The following is a 20,676-nucleotide window of genomic DNA, read 5'->3' as shown; positions in this document are numbered from 1 at the left end:
TTCTGAGCAGAGGAGGTTATTTAAGGTATAGAAGTTGTGATGGTTGTTAGTAAATAGCACCTTCCCAGTCAGGAAAAAAAGCTCAATTTCTCTGTCAGAAACACTAATCAGATATGCAAGAAAAACACTATTTAGAAAAGTAATGCTTTACATTCTTTGGAATATATTTCTATTTTTACTTTATTTCACCTATAAGTTTACTTTTTAAAATCCACTTATGTAGTGCATCTTCATCATGTTCATCTTTAAAATGTTTTTTAAAGTAATAGTGGAGACTGTTTTCACTGATGACATTTAATTATTTGTGTTGATTACAGCCTGGACAGTATTACAGTTGGGAGGTTCAGAGCTGGATGCTGTTGAGAGAGGCTGTGGTCAGTGTGAGATTGACCAATGCGATGGGAGTGTGGGATATGGAGGAAGCCCAGATGAAAGTGGAGAAACAACACTGGATGCAATGATTATGGATGGGTAAGAAGACTACATGGAGAAAAGAGTGATCTCTTGTCATTTTTAGCACACTTTAATGTAAGGGTTTTTGGAGATCTTGCTGGTTTAGGGCAGACTATGGGACAAGCTATATGTTAACTTGTAGTACTAGGAAAAATACCTGCTTGGTGGAAGAGCAGTTAAGCATGTTTGTTACTGAATCTTTACTAGTAGTGTAGTAATCCAGCTCTAGATATAGCAGTTGCAAAGCAGATGGTTTGTAGCATTGTAAGCTTTCCCTTTACATTCATTCTATAAATATTTCACTTCTGCAGCAATTGTCTTCTGTACTTGATTTATCATTTAAAGCTGTCCTGATTTAAAAGTAATTGCAAGTGTTTGGTTCATGTTAAGAGTTTATGTAACAGAATAGTTACTCTACTGAAAATATTACTGTGGATGCAGTTATTATTACTTGAGCAACATCCCCGTGGCTGTGAGAAGAAACAATATATGTATGAAGCTGTTCCCTACTAGTGTGATGCCATCTGTCTATGGCATGGAACAATTGAAGCATCATTTTAAAGGAGCAATCAGATGAGAACAAATTTTGTCTAATGAAAAATGTACTTGTTCTTGTATTTTAAATAAATTTTAAATATTTCTTGTTTCCAGCAACACTATGGAAGTTGGGGCAGTTGCGGATCTCAGACGTGTAAAAAATGCAATTGGCGTAGCACGAAAGGTCATTGAATACACTAAGCATACATTATTAGTGGGAGAGTCAGGTAATTATTCCTTTAACTGTTTCCACATCGTACTCTCTTCTTAAAACACTTCCTGTTACAATTGCCATATAATAATTTTGGTAATATAGGTGGAGGGAATTCGTTGACAATCAAATTAATCTAGACAGATAATTTGGAAGTGTTTACTCTTACTACATGTATAAGAATTAGGTTTTATTCCATTATTTCCACATGAAAAGAAAAATACAGTTTTATGGTCTTAACACCAATTTTACTGCAAATATCAACTTGCAATCCCAAGGCTTTGCTAATATGGCTGACATCAAAGGTATCAAAGATAATTTGATACAAGACACTGTAGAAGCTGTTAGATGTAAATATTTCATTTAAAACCACGGAATAGCTTTTTCTAAGGAATGACAGAATTAATGGACACTACGGTTACATTTTACTATTTTAGTATGCATTGAGCGTGATTACTGTATTTTCTAGTTTAAAAATATTAGAACTTGAATGTAAAAAAAAATACATTAGGAGCTGTACTCCTAGGCAAAACAAAAGAGTGATATCAAACTGGAGGAATAGTTAGGCTTTTAAAGTATGAACTGCTGCTGTTAGAATAATACTGGTTTCCAAACTGCTGTACATTCCAGGGAGGTATGTGAGGAGTGAGTGGAAGGTTACTTGGCTCACAGTTAAAGACTTTTAAAGTGTATGTGCCTGCTCAGAAAGAAATGCAGAGATAAGTGTGTAAACTTATATCTGAGGATGAGTCAAGTGCTTTGAAATAGGTAAGAAGAAATAAAAGATTATTGAAGGAATCAATGTGTACAGAATGATAGAGAAATAAGTGCAGCAGCCATTTTTTGATAGAGTAAAATAGGCGATAGAGGAAGGTGAGGTCAGTATTTGACAGAAGGTCTGAAAAGAGAGAGAGATTTGCAGATTTTATTTAATTCAAGCAGTTGGCTATGATTAGGTTACAAGTCGGTTTGGTAAGAGAGATTTCACAGGTGATGCTGAAAAAGAAATTGGTGAAGTGTTAAATAGAGGAGGAAGAAATGCTTGTAATACTCCTTTCCTCGTTGATAGTTATCAAAATATTTTTAACTTTTGATTGGTAGAATGAGCAGAAAAGTTAAGGAAGATGAAGAAACAGAAGATTTGAAGCACTGATTTAAAATATATTTTCTAGCCTAAGAAAATAGCTTTTTGCATGGTGGAGTCATGTGGACAAGGCTGTTGCTGAGTCCTTGCTGTCAGTGAGAACTTCCTCAGAAGAAACTGTGGCAAAAAAAGGCAGAAAAGCTGAAGATGTATCTGAGTAAAAATTAGAGCATGGTAATAAATGTTAGTGAATGAATCACAGCAGTGGAGAAATTGAGAAAGAATAATCTTTCTTGTGAATGAATCTATTTTCTGTGGAAATAGTAACTTGGATAAAGAAAACTGTCGTCATTACCAGGTGTGATAAAGAGAAAATAGAGCTATAGCTTCAGAAGAATACATTTGAACCTTCAAATCAGTATATGAGAGAAATGACAGTTTATTTTCTAAATAAAAATATTTACATTTTCATGAGAAAAACTAGCTAGAATAGTAAAACATTTTCATATAAATGTATATAATCTTTGCAGGCTTTTTTTTTTTATTCAAGATGCAACATTGCTGAGGTTATTCCTTTCTTTTTTCTCCAGTAACTAAACTGCACTTTTAGTTGAATATATTTAGTAATATAATCCAGGAAAAGTCTTCTTGTCTCCTAAAATTCATTTCTGTGAGTGGCTGACACTAGAAAGGAGAAAGATAGCTATGGCATGTCTTCATTTTGTTTAGTTGATTATTTTTACATGTGTGACCAGTGTGTTGTGGCTGGCAGTAAAGTTTTAATAGAAGTAACGTGAAATTTTCATTTTCAACGTTAAAAAAAAAAGATAGAATCTGTTATAGCGCCATGACACCTGGCATAGTCTTCACTATGGTGAAGGTCTGTTTAGTTTGACTCAAAAAATAAAGTTTGCGTGTTTTAAAACTTTCTGTATGTAGAGAACTTAAGGAAAAGGATGTATTACAGAAACACAAAATGGTTGAGGTGGGCAGGGACTTGAGGTCTTCTGGTTCAACCCCCTCTGCTCAAGCAGAACAACCTAGAGCTAATTGCCTAGTACCATGTCCAGAAGGCTTTTTAATATCTCTAAGGAGAGATACTCACTCCACAACTTCTGGGCGACTCAGTCACCTTCAGAATGTAGAATTGTTTCCTGCTGTTCAGAGAGAACCTTCTGTGTTTCAGTTTGTGCCTGCTGCCTCTCATCCTGTCACTAGGCACGACTGAAAGTGCCCTGGCTTGATCTTCTTTCCACCCTCCCTTCAGATATTTTTAAACACTGATGAGATCCACTCTGAGCCTTTTTCAGGCTGTACAGTCCCAGCATTCTTAACCATTCCTCATAGGAGAGATGCTCCAGTCACTTATCTTTGTGGTCCTTTACAGGACTGTCTCCAGTATGTCCATGTCCCTTTTGTATAGGGGAGCCCAGAACTGGACACAGGTGTGGCCTTCCCAGTGCTGAGTAGAGGGAGGCAACCTTCTGGCAACACTTCTCCTAATGCCAGAGCCCAGCCTGTACTGCTGGCTGACATGCAGCTTGCTGTGCCTCATAGCCAGGTCTTCTGCCAAACTGCTTTACTACTGGGTGGCCCAGGCACATACTGGTGCGTGGGGTTGTTCCCAGCTGCAGGACTTTGCACTTCTACTGAACTGCCTGGGATTACTCAGCCCGTTTCTCCAGCCTATCGAGGTAACTGGATGTCAGCATAACCTCCCAGTGCTCCAGTTTTCTATCATCTGCAAATTTTTCTGAGGGTGTGTACACTCTGGTCCTCATCCAGACTATTAATGAAGATATTGAACAGTATTGGACCCCATATTGACCCCAGAGGTACACTGCTAGTTACTGACTCTAACTAGACTTCATAGTGCTGATCACCACCCTCTGAGCTCAATCACTCAGTTTTCAGTCCACCTCACTGTCTGCTCATCCAGCCAATAATTCATCAACTTCTCTATGAGGATCTTAGAGGAGACTATGTCAAAAGCCTTACAGAAGTCAAGGTACACAATATCCACTGCTCTCCTCTTGTCTACCAAACCAGTTGTTTCATCATAGATAGTTACCAGGCTGATCAAGCATGACTTCCCTTTTGTGAAGCCATGCTGACTGCACCTTTTTTGTCATTCGTGTGCTTGGAAGTGGTTTCCAGGATTAGTTGCTCCATCATCTTCTCAATGATTGAGGTGAGGCTGACTGGCATGTAGTTCCCCAGGTCATACTTCTTGCCTTTTTTGAAGACAGGAGTGGCAATCGCTTCACTCCAGTCTTTAGGCACTTCTCCCAGTCACAGTGATAGTTTGAAAATAGATGAGAGTGGTCTTGCAATGGTATCAGCTAGGGCTCTTTGCACTCATGGTTACATCCCATCATGGCTCATGGAACTGTGTGTGTCCAAGTTGCTGAAGTATTGCCTAACCTGATCCTCTTCCACCAAGAATAAGTCTTCCTTGCTCCAGACTTTCCCTCTCATCTCCAGGGCCTTGGATTTCTGAAGGCCAGTCTTACTAGTAAAGAAGAAGTGAAGAGGACATCCAGTACATGAGCCTTTTCCATACCTTGTATCACCAGAGCCTTGTATCATACAGTGCCTCTGTATTCCCCCCAGATTACCTTTCCATGCTTTCACCTTCTGTATACTCCTATTTTATCTTTGCGTTTACCAGGAACTTCTTGTTCATCCATGCAAGCCTCCTGGCATTTCTGCCACGTTTCTTTCTCGTTGGGATAGACTGCTATTGAACTTGGAGGAGGTGATCCTTTTGAATATCAGCCAGCTTTCTCAGACCCTTCATCCCTTCAGGGCTTATGGGACTTTTTCAAGGAGATTTCTGCAGGGCCAAATTATGCCCTCCTGAAGTTCAGGCTTGCGAGTTTGGTTTTTGCTCTGCTTCCTCCTCTCAGGATCCTGAATCCCACCATGTCACAGTCAGTGCAGTGAAGGCTGCCTTCAACCTTCACATCCCCAGCAAGCCCTTTCTTGTTTGTAAGTATGAGATCCAACAGAGCAGCTCTCCTTGTTGGCACTTCTGTCACTTGTGTCAGGAAGTTGTCACACTGATGCTCTCCAGAAACCACCTGGATTGCTTATGCCTTGCAGGGTTGTCCCTGCAGCACATGTTGTTTGAAATAGCTGTGCCTCTGATTATTGATTAAGCTAAAAGAATTGCTAGTCTTTTAACTTTCACAAATGTCTGTACCTGTTCTCTTATATATTTTTTAGATTATTTCCTTTTCAGTGTTTTTAGTGTTGGGGAGGGAGGGGGCAAGAAAGCCTAAACACAACTAGTAAGTAAAAAATATCTGATAGTGTGACTCAAGCAGGTATGGAAATGAAAAGTTGAGTCAGAGGCTGGGAACACTGAAATAATTATCCAGTTAACAAAATCATTCACATTTTATAGCCTTTAAAGTCTGAAGTCATATTGTTGCATATTTTTCACACAGTAAATTATAATTTACTAAGTTGCATTATTTTGCCTGCCCCAAAAAGCATGCAAAAAGAGGCTCTGAGAATAGACATTAGAGAAGTGAAGAAATCATTGTATTGTATCACATGAGGAAGCTGATTCTGTGCTTTACATGTGAACAATTTTTAGCTGATTGCAAGCTATGATGAAAGCTTGAGCCATACTCAGTGAAGAGAATGACAGTGTAGTGGTGATAAAATCTGTCTTGAACAAAAAAACCTTATGCAAGTCAAACCTGATGTTTTGTTTTACTCTTGCTGTTGTAGTTGTAAGCCAGAATATAACCAAAGTTGGTTTGTTTTTACAGCTAAAGTTTATAATGACAGTGATGTACATAAAAATGAGATGGTGTAGCTGGTTTTGAACAGATAGAGATAACAACAATGATCAGTTCTTGCAGTGTTAAGAGAGCTGCTTTCTCCATTCATTGCCTAATTTCTATAAGACAGGTCATAGAAAACTGGCAATAAAGGCCATGTATGCAAATGTAAAACTGAATCTGGTGAGGGACATTCAGTGCAGAATGATTTGTGGATGCCCCCTCCCTGGAAGTGTTCAAGGCCAGGTTGGACAGGACTTTGGGCAGCCTGGTCTGGTGGGAGGTATCCCTGCCCATGGCAGGGAGGTTGGACTGGATGAGGTTTAGGGTCCCTTCTAACCCAAACCATTCTATGATTACAAGTGACGAGAAAAAAAAGAATAACTTTGGTAATAATCTGGCAAGAAATGTTCACGTTTGTCTCCAACAAATAGGGAAGTTTCATAATCACAGTGTGCCTGACCTTTTCCATTTTGTCCTAGCAATACTTAGACCAATAATCCAAGTAAAAAGTTCAGAGAGTAAAAATGACTAGCACTGCTTCCTGGAATAGAAACAAGGCTTCAAGTCATAAAAGAGGGACTGACAAACATGCACGAGCACAATTTTACCTTTAAAAAAACCCCGAACTGACTGTTTGTTCTAAACGTAAGGAAATAAATATCTGTTTAGTTGAAGCTGTCAGTTTTCTTTTGCTGAGTGCAAAGGGATTTTAATTGCATCCATTTTTAAGAAGAACACAGAAAAGCTGTCCAGAAATAATTGAAGGCTTTTCTTAGTTCTTGGACTGGAGAAGCTTGTTCAGCTGTGCATTATAGTGACATTATTTTCAAGGACTGGTAATAAAAATTGTTAAACCATCTGATCTACTAACAGTATTTACTAGGTTATATCAAAGGTATCTACATCTAAAAGAGGAAAGAGCATTTGATCTTTTTCCCTTTTCCCTAACTATAAAAGCCATTCATAGAAGTGCAGCGTTCTGTCATTGCTTGAGTTGGTATTTCTTTTGCTCCCTTAACACACATTGTTTTTCAAAACAAGGCAGCAGTCACTTTTAAAGCTGCCAGAAGTGGAATATGATGTAAGCTGGTGGCTTGATTTCTGCAAGCATCAGTGTTTCAGTGGCAAATATTGTGCCATTATGTTACTTACATTTCATAAAAGACTGGCTTTTTAAGGAAAATATACTATTATTTGTATCATGTATTTAAATATTTCTGTGACACACACAGTCCAGGCCCTGCTTGCTCGAGGTTATTTGTGTCCAGTTAATAAACAGAGGTGAATTTGTTTCTCTTTCAATGGTAAAACTTACATGTGTTAACATAGTTACAGTGAATTGAGGAAACTTGATAGTGCCAGTGAAGGGAGAGTTTGTTTTTGCGATTGTTCATTGCTATAATGGCTGATACTGCTCTCTGAAGAAGTATTTCTAATCTCCGTAAAGGATGTAGAATTTCTTGATTTCTAGATAACGTTACATGAATGCATTATCATAAAATATATAAAAAAGTGAAGAAATTAATGTTTTTTGCTTTGTTGTTGCTTTTCTAGCCTCCTTGTTTGCTGTAAGAATGGGGTTTCCGTATGAAGATTTAACTACCCCAAAATCTCTTTTGATGTATTCAAACTGGCTTAATCAGAGCTGTCAGCCGAACTACTGGAAGGTACAGTGCAGTGGTGGAGATGATGAAGGAGGGGTTTGGAAAGTCAATAATGCAGTATTGCCTCTTCCTTTCAGCTTATATTGAAGTTATGCTTTACATGTAAAGAAAAACAAAATTTTGCTTATTATATAGAACAAACTTGGAATTGCCAAACATTTGGTAGACTCAGGAAGAGATGTGTCTAGCTCTTCTTAGATCCTGCTAGTTTTGACCTTGCTGTGGTAGCGTTTTGGTGTGGGAATTTTTATTTTTTTTTTAGCTCTAAATTTGGACAGGACTTCTCAAACTACGCAAAGCAGTGTGTGTATTCTTTGATGCATGTATAAATTTCAAAGAAAATCTTACGGTACCAAATAAGGTCCTTAAATACTAAGAGAGGCTTAATGCAGACCTGTGAACACATCATATTAGTGCAGCTGTTGTTGCAGATTTCTACATGCTTGCACACTGTCTTCCTTATTTCTTGGATATGAAATGCTGCATTGCTGAACCATTTTAATTCAAGACGTATTCTGTTTTCCAGTTGGGAAATATCTTGACTATGGTACTGACTTGACAATATTATCTTGACTTGACGTGAGTAAAACAAGCTCAGTTCATCTGGTTATTTTTTTAACTTGAAAATTTTCTTCATTTTGCTGAAGAATTACCTTTTTTTGACCAGCCTATTGAGCAAAGATGAATCTTTAACTTGAACAACGTAACTTCCTAATGGAAAAAACTTTTTACCATATAATACCAGATTTCAATACAGCTGTATAATTAAAGTATTGGGCATCTGATAGTTGTGCGTCTGATTATAGGTATTGGTTGGGGTGTTTTTAAGTTTATCTGTAAATGAAGCGTAATATATTATTCATGCAGATAACAAAATAATTACAGAATGTGGTGCCAGACTCTTCAAAATCCTGTGGACCATACAAACGGCCTGAAAAAGTAACTTGCAAAGAACAGACCATCTTGGAGAGAAGTGTTCATAATCATGATACTATTGGTAATGACTTTTGGTAACTGATGCTTTTTTTTTCTCCCTCATTCCCCTACACATTAAATCATACTGAATTTAAAGAAAAACATTTCATATAGGCATTATTTCCTGTTTATAGTGGTTTCAAGATTGTTCCTTCGATGTTAAGATGGAGTGCCTAAAAGTAGGATTTGTTTTTCAGGTTTGTTTTCCAGTGGACTGGTTGCACAGCCACTTGCTTCATTTTTTGCCCTTAATTACTTGTTCATTGCCCTACTGCTTTTCCCTCAGATATATTGGCATAATTGCTTGGGTGGCTATGGATGCTTGGAAAACTGATCAAGGTTAAAAATAATTATTTTTATCTTGATTATGATTAACTTAGGTCAAGTACCTGTCTGACCAACTTAAAAGGCTTTGTAGTGGTGGAAGAAATGAGCAAACACTTGGTCCTGTTGCCAGCCAAAAGCAATGTTTGTCAAATAGTCTTTAAACTTATAAAATAAAGCTTACTTTCATTTTTTTCTATTCTGGATTTTGACTAAATCAGTGAGTTTCTACAGGAACTCCTGTGCTTATACCAGATTAGCAGCAGTAGTCCCCAAAGACTTCTAAGAGTTTGCTGATTGAGGACTGTTAATTGCTAAGCCTATGAGATGATTAATGAGCAGATCAGACAAAGGACTGGAGCAGTTACAGATTCGTGTCTTTCAAAGCTCTATACTTTGTAGTCTTGAAACTTACACATTTTGGTTTTGTCTGGATTTTTCTCAGTTTAGCAGTTTAGAACTTTTTGCCTGGCAGTATTTGCAATACCAAGAATGAAATAGTTGTTTCAAGTGTGAATCTTTCTTCTTTGCTTCCAGTCCACCCTGCTAATAACCAATTAATCTTCTACAGAAGTCAGGCAACCTACCAAATTCTTACCTTGGTAGATAGCTTTCTTTATTGGAATATACAGTCTTCAGTGTGTTCTAGCAAACTCAAAAATTGTGCAGTGTCAGGATGAGAGGAGGATCTGTTAAATACAATTCAGGAATTGATATATCATTAAGTACTTCTAAGCTGCTTTGTAGTAAATGATGGTGCTTATATTTGTACTTCAAGTTCTCCCACCCCATTGTTTGTTTTATATATGAAATGTCTTCTGGACTAACACATTTTGAGAGGAGTCTTCGTTCAAGAATGCATTTAAGAAGTTGGTAGGAGCTGATGGCCTTCCAGTCCAGAGGCTAATGGTGGCCATAGAGTCAGCACCTCTATGCTTCTAGCTTCTACTTGTCAGGAAACTATTCTATGAGAAGGAGGTACTGCTTAGTGAGATCAGATAATTTGAATTCGTCTTCTTTGCTCTCACTTTGTACTGGAGTTTGATGACATCAGCAATTCCAATCCTCTCTTGAAGAGATGGAGTCCTGTTTTATGGAGAAGCAGCCGATCCCAAATCCTGTTCCAAGTGCCAATCTAAGCTGCTCTGTTGAGGTAGTGGCTTCCTTACTAGCACAAAATTAGCAACGAGTAGGCTCATCCACACCTTTGATTGGCTGTTGTGCAATTCTTATTTCTTTGATAGGCAGTATTTCAACTTCTGCCAAATTTAAGCACATACTTCTGATTTGGATTTCTTTGGGTTTTTTTCATGTCCCTCAAGCACCATTTGTAATTTTCAGACTTTGTTGTTCTGATGGTACTGGTGCAAGATGTCATGACACCAGGTACTTTTTGTCTACAGGTTAACAAGTGTATATCAGGAGACAGTGGCTGCATGGGCAGCAGTAACATACAGCTCTGAACAGGGTGACACTCACTGTTTTAGATTCCATTCTGAGCTCCTGTAATACGCCCAAAAAGTTTCCATATGTGTTTTTGAAGATGTGGGTTTTTGAAGAGTATGACTTTTCTGTTTTTCAGGATATCAGTACTTTGAATGGTCTGGTTCTGTTCATGGTTCTGTTTGATAACCATAGTGCCAGTTTAAAAAATTTGTTAGGAGTGTTTCTGAATATGTTTCATCTCTGTTGAAAATTTTAGGTATGGTTGTAATTGGTGAGAGTGGAACTGTGGCTTCTGGGACATCTACTAATGGGGCAGTCCACAAAATTCCAGGGTTAGTATCTCTGGTTTTACAAAAAAAAAAAGCTTTTCTCCCCACTTCATTTCCTATGGTAAGCTTGTTTATGTAAAGCTTACCTTGTTTTAGATGGTGATGATCAAAAATGGTGGTGTTTATTTCTGGGTACTGCTGTAAATCCTGAGAAACTGATTCAGTTGCAAGATGATTTGTTTGAGGGAATGCTTGTTTTTCAGCTGGCTTAATTCACCATTCAGGAACACAAACAAGTGGCACAGTTGTAAGGCAAAGCACCAGAGACAAATGAGCAGTTTGGAGAGGTCCATAGTTTCCGAAGAGAGGTACATAGAATCAGAGCCCTGGGCCTGCATTCCTACCCAGTTAGGAATCTTGTCTGTCAACCAAGTCAGACAACTTCTGGATTTAGCAGCAAATTATTGAATGTACTGATGTCCCCAGCTGCTTACTGTTGGCCACTGGCTGAACCTTACTGCCCTAGCTATAGTCAGCGTAAGCCAGAGACTCATGCACTGGAGGTGGATTAAGCTGCAGGTCAGTCAGGCTATCACAGATCACTTTTATCAGTAGTTTCAAGACAAGACTTCTGACTGCAGTGGAATGACCTCTTTACCTGTTAAGTTCTCTTGTGGCTTTAATGCTAACCCAGCTGGAGGCAGTAAGGTTGACAAAGGTAAAAGTGTGCCCAAGTCATAACAACTTGCCAATATCAGGCCAAGAGCTATTACATTATTGCAATCCCCCTGGAATTCGTAAATTACAGTTTCTAGTTTGTTTTGTGTTGTTTTTTTTTTCCCCCATTGTTCCCTACAGTCGTGTCGGAGATTCTCCAATAGCTGGAGCAGGATCCTATGCGGATAGTACAGCTGGAGGAGCTGCAGCCACTGGGGATGGTGATATCATGATGCGCTTCTTACCCAGGTTTGTCCTTAGGGCAGACTTAGCTCTAGCAAAATGAACTCGGCAAATGAAGTAATAGAGTAAAAAGACAGCCCGACTTACTGGCCACTGAAGTGAAAGAAAAGGAAGGAATAGAAGGGGAAAGAACAGTAGCAAAGTCTAGTCATCCTTATGATCTGTCTTAAAAGAAGTAACTTCTTAAATATCTTCATGGCAGATCCTCGTAATACTGCCAAGCTGTGAGCAAACAGGCAGCAGGGTAATAAGTATATTCCCAACCTGTGTGCTTTTTAACAGAACTGATTAGGTTTCTTCTCCAAAGTGTTTTGTTGTGTGGGAAGTAAGTGTAACAAATTGTAAAACGGATGAGGGATGTCTCAGATTACTCAGGATGGTGGGGAGGTGTCACTGTAACAATCCTATGTAGTTGCATCTAATTTGAAACTGGACGAGGCATTTAAGTGTTATCATCGTGGTTGCATAACCTGTGTAAAATGTGGCTTCCATCACTGAGTCTTGACAGTCATTCTTGTGGATTGGTCTCAACAGGAATGAGTTATGGATGTCTGTGCTGAACATAATGGGCTCTGATGCTTGAAGGAAGCAGTGGCCTTCATATTACTTAGGTGTTTTTTCTGAAACTCTGGCAGTTATGAATGCCTACTAACTGTTGCATATTTCACGTCCTCTATGAGTTTCAAGCTATTCCAAGCCAGTCTTGAAATAAAAAGCAATTGACAACTTCATGAATTATCCTGAGGTATCAGATACTAAGAGTAGCAGTGAGTTGAGCTCCACTAGAGGTTAATCAGTAAAAGTTTAGCAGCCTGAAGGTTTTGGCTGCAGTGCTTAAAGCATTTTGTGTTGGCACCAATGGAGTTTTAGAAAATACCTCAAACTAGATGGTTAATCACAGGTTTCTTGTAGATACAGATCTTTCCTAATTCCATGTTATTTAGGTATTCCCACATGGAAACAAAGAATAGAATTGACCTGCCAGAAGTGAAGGAAGTGTCAAGTAAAGGGCAAAATTGCTAATGTTTTCTGTCTGTCTTCTTTGAGATAGTAACATCTTACTGAGTTCCTGATTAGTGGAGACCTCTGTGAAATGCAGCTTTATATTCAGATAGTTATCCTTAGATAACTTAAACATATTTGATTGTTAGAATAAATCAAAGATAATAGGGAGTCTCAAAATGAAAGTTCTGCAGTACTTTGATAAGATGTATAGTTAATGCTATCTGTAGATAAATTGTAGTGTAACGAGTAGGTCCTTCATATATGCGTCTTCATCAAAACAAAACCCACTGTTGTTTCCTTTATATTACACATTATCTTTTAATCTTCAGGTTCTGAAAGAAAACAACAACAAAAGTTATTATTTTGCCTCTGAGGATGTTTTGGAAATGCCACTGATTAATCTCAAGCAGTGCCCATATAGTTGTCTAATCATACTGTTGATACAAAGGAAGTTAATTTTGATTACTTGCTCATTTAGAGTAAGAAGGGTTTTTTATAAATTGGCTAGCAAAAAAATTGAAAGTAGCTCAGAGTCTTGATCTAAACATTGTACTTTCATATTCTTGAAATAAGTTTCTGAAAACTTCAAAATTGACACATTTTCTTGAAGTTTTATCTGAAAGATTTTTTTAATGCTTACTGAAATCAATTTATCAGTGATGTCGTGGTGAAGGTCAGTTTTCTTTAAAAAATACTTTGACATTTGTCTTTTTGAAAACTAGTAGGAGCTTTTAATGTCAAACTTAATCATTCAGTGAAAAATAAAAGCCACTAACTATTTAACTGCTTCTTTGCAGTTCTTTAACTGATCTGTTGCTTAACGTCTTCTGCTGCCACGGATCAGAGTTATGCCAGGCTTGGTCCTGCCTTAGAATGATAGATGGCATAGATGACATCTTGCAGTCCCTTTTAGTCCTGTTTCTAATTACTTTTCGTGTGAAACTTGGGTAATAATTGTCAGTGTGAAGTTTGGCTAAAGTTTATTTGTCTTGTGTTTCCATTAATCAAAGAAAAAAAAGTCTCTCTGATAGTTTAGAGTATATAACCTGAGTATGGCTAACTGTCTGGGTTTCAGGTTGAGCTGATTTTGTTGTTTGGTTGGGTTTTTTTCAGTTACCAAGCTGTGGAGTATATGAGGATGGGAACAGACCCAACAATAGCCTGTCAGAAAGTTATTTCCAGAATCCAGAAGTACTCTCCAAAGTTCTTTGGCGCTGTTATATGTGCCAATACAACTGGAAGTTATGGTATGTGTTTTGCTTAAAAGACAAAGCTTGTTGACCCTAACTAGGTCACAGAAATACAAAACTGAAGATCTTAAATTATTCTTTTAACACTGGAGCTATACTGGCCATTCATAATATCAAATGCTGATTAGCAGGGCAACTGTGTCCTAGTGTGGACTTGAGATATTTTATTTTTTCCTCTGCATTTTGATGTCTTAGAATTTCAGAAAATTTATGCAAGTCTTAGTAAAAATAAAAAAATATTTGCAACCTTCATGTGTTTTCCTGAACTGTGTATGATTAATTTGAAGGCTTTAAAAAAAAAAAGAATGCTTATGCCTCCCCTAGATTCGACATAAGGCAGGAAGAATGTGACTGTCAAGCATAGCTTCAAAGCAGTCTGAGATCAGTCACTGTGCTAGGCATCTCATTAGTGAACTCTTAGATCAGTAGGAAATACAATTTGCTAATCAAGATGGCTTATATAGTTAGACTGCTTATTGCTCTTCTTTGATCTCCTATTTCCCACAGTTCTGTGTTTAAGAGATTAGCGTTGGAGGAACTCATTAAGTTAATCAGGATTGAAAAAGAGAGATATTTCCCTAACTTATGCTACTGTTTTGAATTGTATTATGAGGGCATTAATTGCACTACAGCAGTTAGTAGCATTGTATTTTTACTTAAATTAAATACTTTCAGGATGTCTTCAGTTAAACATAGTAAAAGAATAATTACTTCATTGTAATAGAATTAGTAACTGGGTCTTTAGATTATAAAGTACAATGACAAAGGCACTAATACTAAATGTAGCAAATTGTACTTTTTTTTCTTTTTCTTTCCTAGGTGCTGCATGTAATAAAATTCCAGGATTCACTCAGTTTCACTTCATGGTTTCTAGCCCTTGGCTAAGTCAGCCAACTGAGCAAATAGTAGATTGCATTTAATTTCTTTTGTCCTGTTAACATCTGAACTTTGAGGAGGACAGTGCTAAGGTTCTTCAGGTGTTACGTTTTAAAATTCTTTTTTATTTTCACGGTTGCATAATTGTATGAACAAGTACAAAGGTATGTTGATGCTGCACTGTTTTTAATATCTTCTATTTTATTATGGCTTTGTGTAGTGCAACTAAGCTTAATCTGTAGTTTCCTAATGCAATTATCATGGTAACTTATTTCTGAATTATTTTAGACTAGCACTATATTCTGGAGTGAAGTTTAAAAATGGACTATGTAGTTTGTTGAAAGTGAACATAGTTACAAAATTATAGTTAGTGCTAACAGTTTCACAGCATAAGCCATTCATCTCTGTTTAAAAATCTACATCTAAGTGAAATGGCTAAAACTGATGTGCTTCACTACTGAGGTCTCAAGTAATGAATTTAACAGGCATTACCTTACATCCCAACCCAATTTTTAAACTTTTGCAAACCTGACAATCAAACTGTGGTTATAAATACCACAAAAAGTTATCTGTTGTATATTTACTTCTAGGTAATGCCAAGTTTAACCTGCTTTTAGGGGAAAGTAGAGCTTTGGTCACAGGAAAAAAACTTTCAGAGAGCTCATTAAGCGGTGGTCATATGCATACAAGAGACCAAGCATCTAATGAATCTTACAGTCTCTCTGTTTTATACATGTGAGACTTATTTTGAGAATACTTAATTTCCTTTCTAAGATTTAGTCCAGGTTTTCTTTTCTCTTGAAAAGAAAATTGCATGCAAATGGTGACGGGCAAGGAAAGGGGGTTGAAGAATAATGGAGAAGATGTCAAAGCTTTATAAGGAGCATCTCCTTGTGGACCTTTCTAACTTTTTTTCACAACATTATTTGAATAGAGGGGACATCCAAGCATTCCTGGTAGTAGAAACCTTCACAAAGTATTACATTGACTCTAACAGGCTGTGAAGACAGGTAGAAATCTTCCTGTCACCTCTTTGTTGTAGGGGAAGTTTATGAATCCTAATCACAGTGATTTCCTTGTTAGTAATGTGCTTTGTGCATGCCCTTTCCTGTGGCACATCTCCCTCCGCTAAGGAGCAGTTGCATACCTAAAGCGTGTCAGTTACCTACCGCTGGCAAAGCTGGGTTTGTCACTTTCTGTGTCTAGAGATACCAGGTTTCATTTGTAATAGAACTTCAGCATCTTGAGGATTTTTCCATACATATTTGAAGATCTGTCTGATTGTTTTCTTAACTTTGTGGCTTCCTGATCATTTGATTGAATCTTTGCTAAACTTGAGCTAGGAAAAGTTTAAAAGGGGAGGGTGGGCAAGTGAAATGAGCATATCTTATTATAAACAATTATTCTTTGTCTACTTGAATAAAATCATTTGGTAATTAAAGTACACCTTAATGTATCATTTGTAAGTAAGGTTGTTTAGATTCTATAATTATTTTAATATATTTTTAATTAAACAATATATGAAATTATAATAGGTATGTGTGTGCCATTGTGATGTTATAGACAGAATTTGGAATTAAAAAAATTGCTTAATATTTTGTGTTAAAAACATTTCTTTAAAGGTTGTTAGCAGTAATGCTGTTCTCTTATGCTTAGCAGACACAGTTGTTTTATTTTAAGAAAGTTTTTGACAAGTACAGACTATTGCCAAAAGTAAGGAAAAACTGACAGTTTCTGCTGGGGTTGAAAAAAAATTGTACTGTTTCTGATTTCAAGGGATTTTGTACTTTTAAGTTTTTATGCTTGAACTTTTACTACAAAATACAGAAAAAACCTGCGCAGAATATAAGTACTTGCAAATTAGTGGTGGATTTGAATGCATCCTGTGCTTAAAGTTGTGGGGATTTTTTTAAGTCTGTGTTTTAAGTTCAGTAGCTTCTAGCTAGCCTGCTTTTTTCTTTTTCTAAAACTTCTTACCAAATTATTGCTTCATCCAATGTAGACAGAAGAAGAATCTTGGTTCAGTGATCTAACTAATAAAGTATGTTTTTGCATGCCACTGGATTGTTCTTTAATAAAGCAACCTAATGAACCCTGACAAAGTTTTATATGCACTTATTGAAGAAAACTTCCCTGTCATTGCATTGTTTGTAGGTTACCGCTGAAATGCCTCTTTTCATCTTTAACTGCCTCAGTCAGGAATAATTTTCAGAGGATTCAAGGTTGGTCTTTCAGATGTCATCTACAATACTACTATATAAACTGGAGTGAATCTATTCTCTCGTCACAGAGTAAAAGCAGTGGTGGTGATTGCCTTTTAACTTAGAAATTCTTCTTATTAGCATTTGTTTTTTGGCTGTTGTTATTGCATGACTGTTGTAACTTATTAACAACTCTGTTCATCCTTGTTTTGAAACAGAGTATGTGTAGGATTTCAGTTCTATTATTTGTAGTCTGTGTGTGTGAGGAAATACCAGTGATAGTTATATTTGCTTGAGCTCTAATATGCAAGCAGTATGTTATACGTTAAGCACTGAACTACAAATGTTCTCACTGGGCGGTCTGTTCTTTCCTCCACGTAAGTTCCGTTAAATTTACAGCAAAAGAACTACTGAAATGTCTGTGGAGCAGATGTGGCAGAATCTCAGGATTTTATGACTAGCTTTGTTATTATTGTTTGAGCTGTTGCATCAGGCAGCAAATAATATATGCTGTGGTTTCATTCTCTTTTTTCCCCTGACAGCTGGAGTCAATGTAGGTAAATACATGTGCTGATACAATGCTCTTTTGGTGCGATTAGCTGATATGTTTACAGTGACAGGTGGTGGTCTGTGAAATAAAAGCAATAGCAACTTCAAAGTGTGCCAGTTGTTGAGGGAATTCCTGTTGCTGGTGACAATTTTTTATTTTTCCTAGTAGGGTAGGGAAAAATCTTTGTAATAAGTTTTTTTTATTATACTTATCCCACGTAGAGTTTTACAGAAACAATTCTGCTGTAAAAGTCAGGGGTTCCTGTTGGTTACAAATGGTGATTTCAGAGCTTTGCATGGAGAAAACTTACATGTGTTAGATGAACGGGAAGTTTCTTATTTTCACCCTTTGCAAACTTTCCAGGCCAACTCCTGAAATACATTTCAGCTCTAATTCTGTTCTTTGCAAAATTATTATTTTGATTATGTTTTATGGTACACCAGTAAAAAAACAGTGAGTGAGCTCTGCCACTTGAATGTAGTCGTGAGGTTGGGTTGCATTTTGTATTTCTACTTTCTTAGCATTTGTCATTTCAAGATCCTAAGGAATAAGAAATTCAGTTTAGCAAGAAATCTAGTAGCCTTGATTTATTTGGGTATTCATATGTACAGATGGGAAGAACCTGAAGTTGTTACGTTTCTAAGACAAGCATACAAAGATTGTTACAGAATCGAACCGTCACAACAAGAAAGAGGCTTTTTGTGAAAGTATCCATTTAAGTCTGATTTGATGACTGCATTTGCAGCCTGTATTTAGTCTCTGTAGAATGTCAGGGTAACTGAACAGGAAAAATGCACTGTGATACTCTGATTTAATACTTTAATTTTTTGTCTCAATTACAGATGAGCTTTTTGTCAAACACTGACAGATTTTTGTAAATTTTTCTCCTATTGATTAATTTCTTGTAAAAGAAGTAAAATTACATATTTACATGTAAACATTTACATGTTACAGTAGTATTTCATAATGATATATTAAGCAACCATAATATTAGATTAGCTTGTAATTGCACAACTGATATGAGAAATATAAACTAAGTAATTTCTCTCACATAGAGTTTTAGGATCTGAATGTTTTATTGTTTGAAAGCCTGAAGAATGTTTGCTTTCATGTTAATTTCTGCAGATTGTTACCACGTTTATTTTACTCATAGCCTTCACTTAAATGGCTCTATAGGTTCTCTGTTGTTGCACAGGACCTTGACAAATTAGATTCTCTTCAGTTCTGCAGCATAAATAAGTTTTTTAGGCAAGTTGTTTTCACTTGTCACCTAAATTCTCCTACACCCCTTCCTGCCCCTTACTTCTGCTCCATGCAAAAGTAATTTCATCTGAGGCTTAAAGTAGATTTTAGTATGACTTCCACTAAGGGCTATTATCACATACTGCTGAAGCCATTTCACAAGAATTTCACAAAATCACATCCAAACCAAATATATTGCTTACACTTGCTACAAACTAACAGCAATTTCTAAAGTACTCTCTGGTCTGCTTAAAGCCTCCTTCCATGTATAGGCATGCTCCTTTTCGTACTTCCCACCTTCAAAATCAGAAGAATACTGGTGAGTTTTTTTCCTGTTCCCCTTCCATTAATAGTACTTCATGCTTTCTTCAAATGTGTAGTTTATTATTTTGCAAATGTTTTCTCTGTATTATTGTAGAAGCAAAGAATGGTTTGGGTTGGAAGGGACCTTAAAGCTCATCCAGTTCGAACCCACTTGCCATGGGCAGACACACCTCACACTAGACCAGGTTGCTCAAAGCCCTGTCCAACCTGTCCTTGAACGCTTCCAGGGAGGGGGCATCCACAAGTTTCCTGGGCAACCTGTTCAGTGTCTCACCACCCTCACAGTAAAGAATTTCTTCCTAATGTCTAGTCTAAATCTACCTTTTTCAAGTCTGAAGCCATTTATCCCTTGTCCTATTGCTACTTGCCCTGGTAAAAAGTCCCTCCCCAGCTTTCCTGTGGGTCCCATTCAGGAACTGGAAGATTGCAGTAAGTTCCCCCCACAGCCTTCTCTTCTCCAGGCTCAACAGCCCCGACTCTCTCAGCTCTGCCTTTGTAAGAGAGGTGCTCCAGCCCTCGGATCATCTTTGTGGCCCTGCACTGGACCCTCTCCAACAGCTCGATGTCCTTTTTGTGTTGGGGGGCCCCAGAGCTGGACACAGTACTCCAGGCGGGGACTCACCAGAGCCGAGTAAAGGGGCAGAATCAACTCCCTTGATCTGCTGGCCATACTTCTTTTGATACAGCCCAGGATGTGGGTGGCCTTCTGGGCTGCAAGCACCTCATGTTGAGGTTTTCACTGACTGACATGGCCAAGTCCTTCTTCTCAGGACTGCTCTCAAGCCATTCTCTGCCCAGCCTGTATTTGTGGTTGGGATTGCCTCTGCCCAGGTGCAGGACCTTGCACTTGGCCATGTTGAACTTCATTGTGTTGGCATGGACCAACCTCTCCAGCCTGTTCAGACCCCTCTGGATGACATCCCTTCCTTCCCAGGTGTCAACCACACCACCCAGCTTGGTGTCATCTGCAAACTTGCTGAGAGTTTTGTTGGAGTTTTTTTTTGTTTTGAAAGCAGATATTAATTTGCTTTCTTGTTGCTATCAGCAGACTTGTGTCATTATAACAGCTTTCTTGACACTTCTGGTTAATTTTCTTTCTGAAGTTTACTTCATGTATGATGTAGACTGTCTTGTATTATTTTGCCAAGTAGTATTTGGTGGGGAGAGTCCCAGTTTTGGATGTAAAGACTTCTTTAAGGTAGCATAATTCCTCAAGCAGCCATTTTTCTTGATGTTTGAGAAGCCTACTGTCTTATTTTTTTGGGGGGGACTTGAAGTTTGGGGTTTTTTTTTGTTTGTAAATACAAAGAATAGTAGATAATATTGTATTGTCCTGAATTAACTAATAGTGAGTTTGTGATTTAAATGCTTGCTACAGAAGTTAATTTTTGAAGGTTGAGGGAGGAGCTATTGAAACTGAGAAGCACTATCACAGTAGATTCCAGTATCACAGTACTGAAATTTATGATTATACTTAGCAAGGTCGTGAGTCCTTATTGTTCTTAAAT

At 37.5% G+C, this 20,676-nt stretch overlaps 1 protein-coding gene across 1 annotated transcript; it reads left to right on the top strand.

The window, feature by feature from the left end:
- Positions 1-317: 317 nt before the first annotated feature.
- AGA (aspartylglucosaminidase) lies at positions 318-15,027 on the top strand (the record flags this gene model as incomplete). Its single annotated transcript, XM_010194272.1, has 8 exons — positions 318-471; positions 1,105-1,217; positions 7,637-7,749; positions 8,632-8,743; positions 10,748-10,823; positions 11,619-11,726; positions 13,839-13,972; positions 14,795-15,027. Coding segments are annotated over 8 exons (911 nt in total), but the record flags the coding sequence as incomplete, so codon positions are not given.
- Positions 15,028-20,676: the final 5,649 nt, after the last annotated feature.

This window comes from Mesitornis unicolor, unplaced genomic scaffold (genome assembly GCF_000695765.1).
Source record: "Mesitornis unicolor isolate BGI_N332 unplaced genomic scaffold, ASM69576v1 scaffold5931, whole genome shotgun sequence".
Lineage (NCBI taxonomy): Eukaryota > Metazoa > Chordata > Aves > Mesitornithiformes > Mesitornithidae > Mesitornis > Mesitornis unicolor.
Note: the sequence above shows the minus strand (reverse complement) of the source record. Positions and strands in the feature narration are given on the sequence as shown.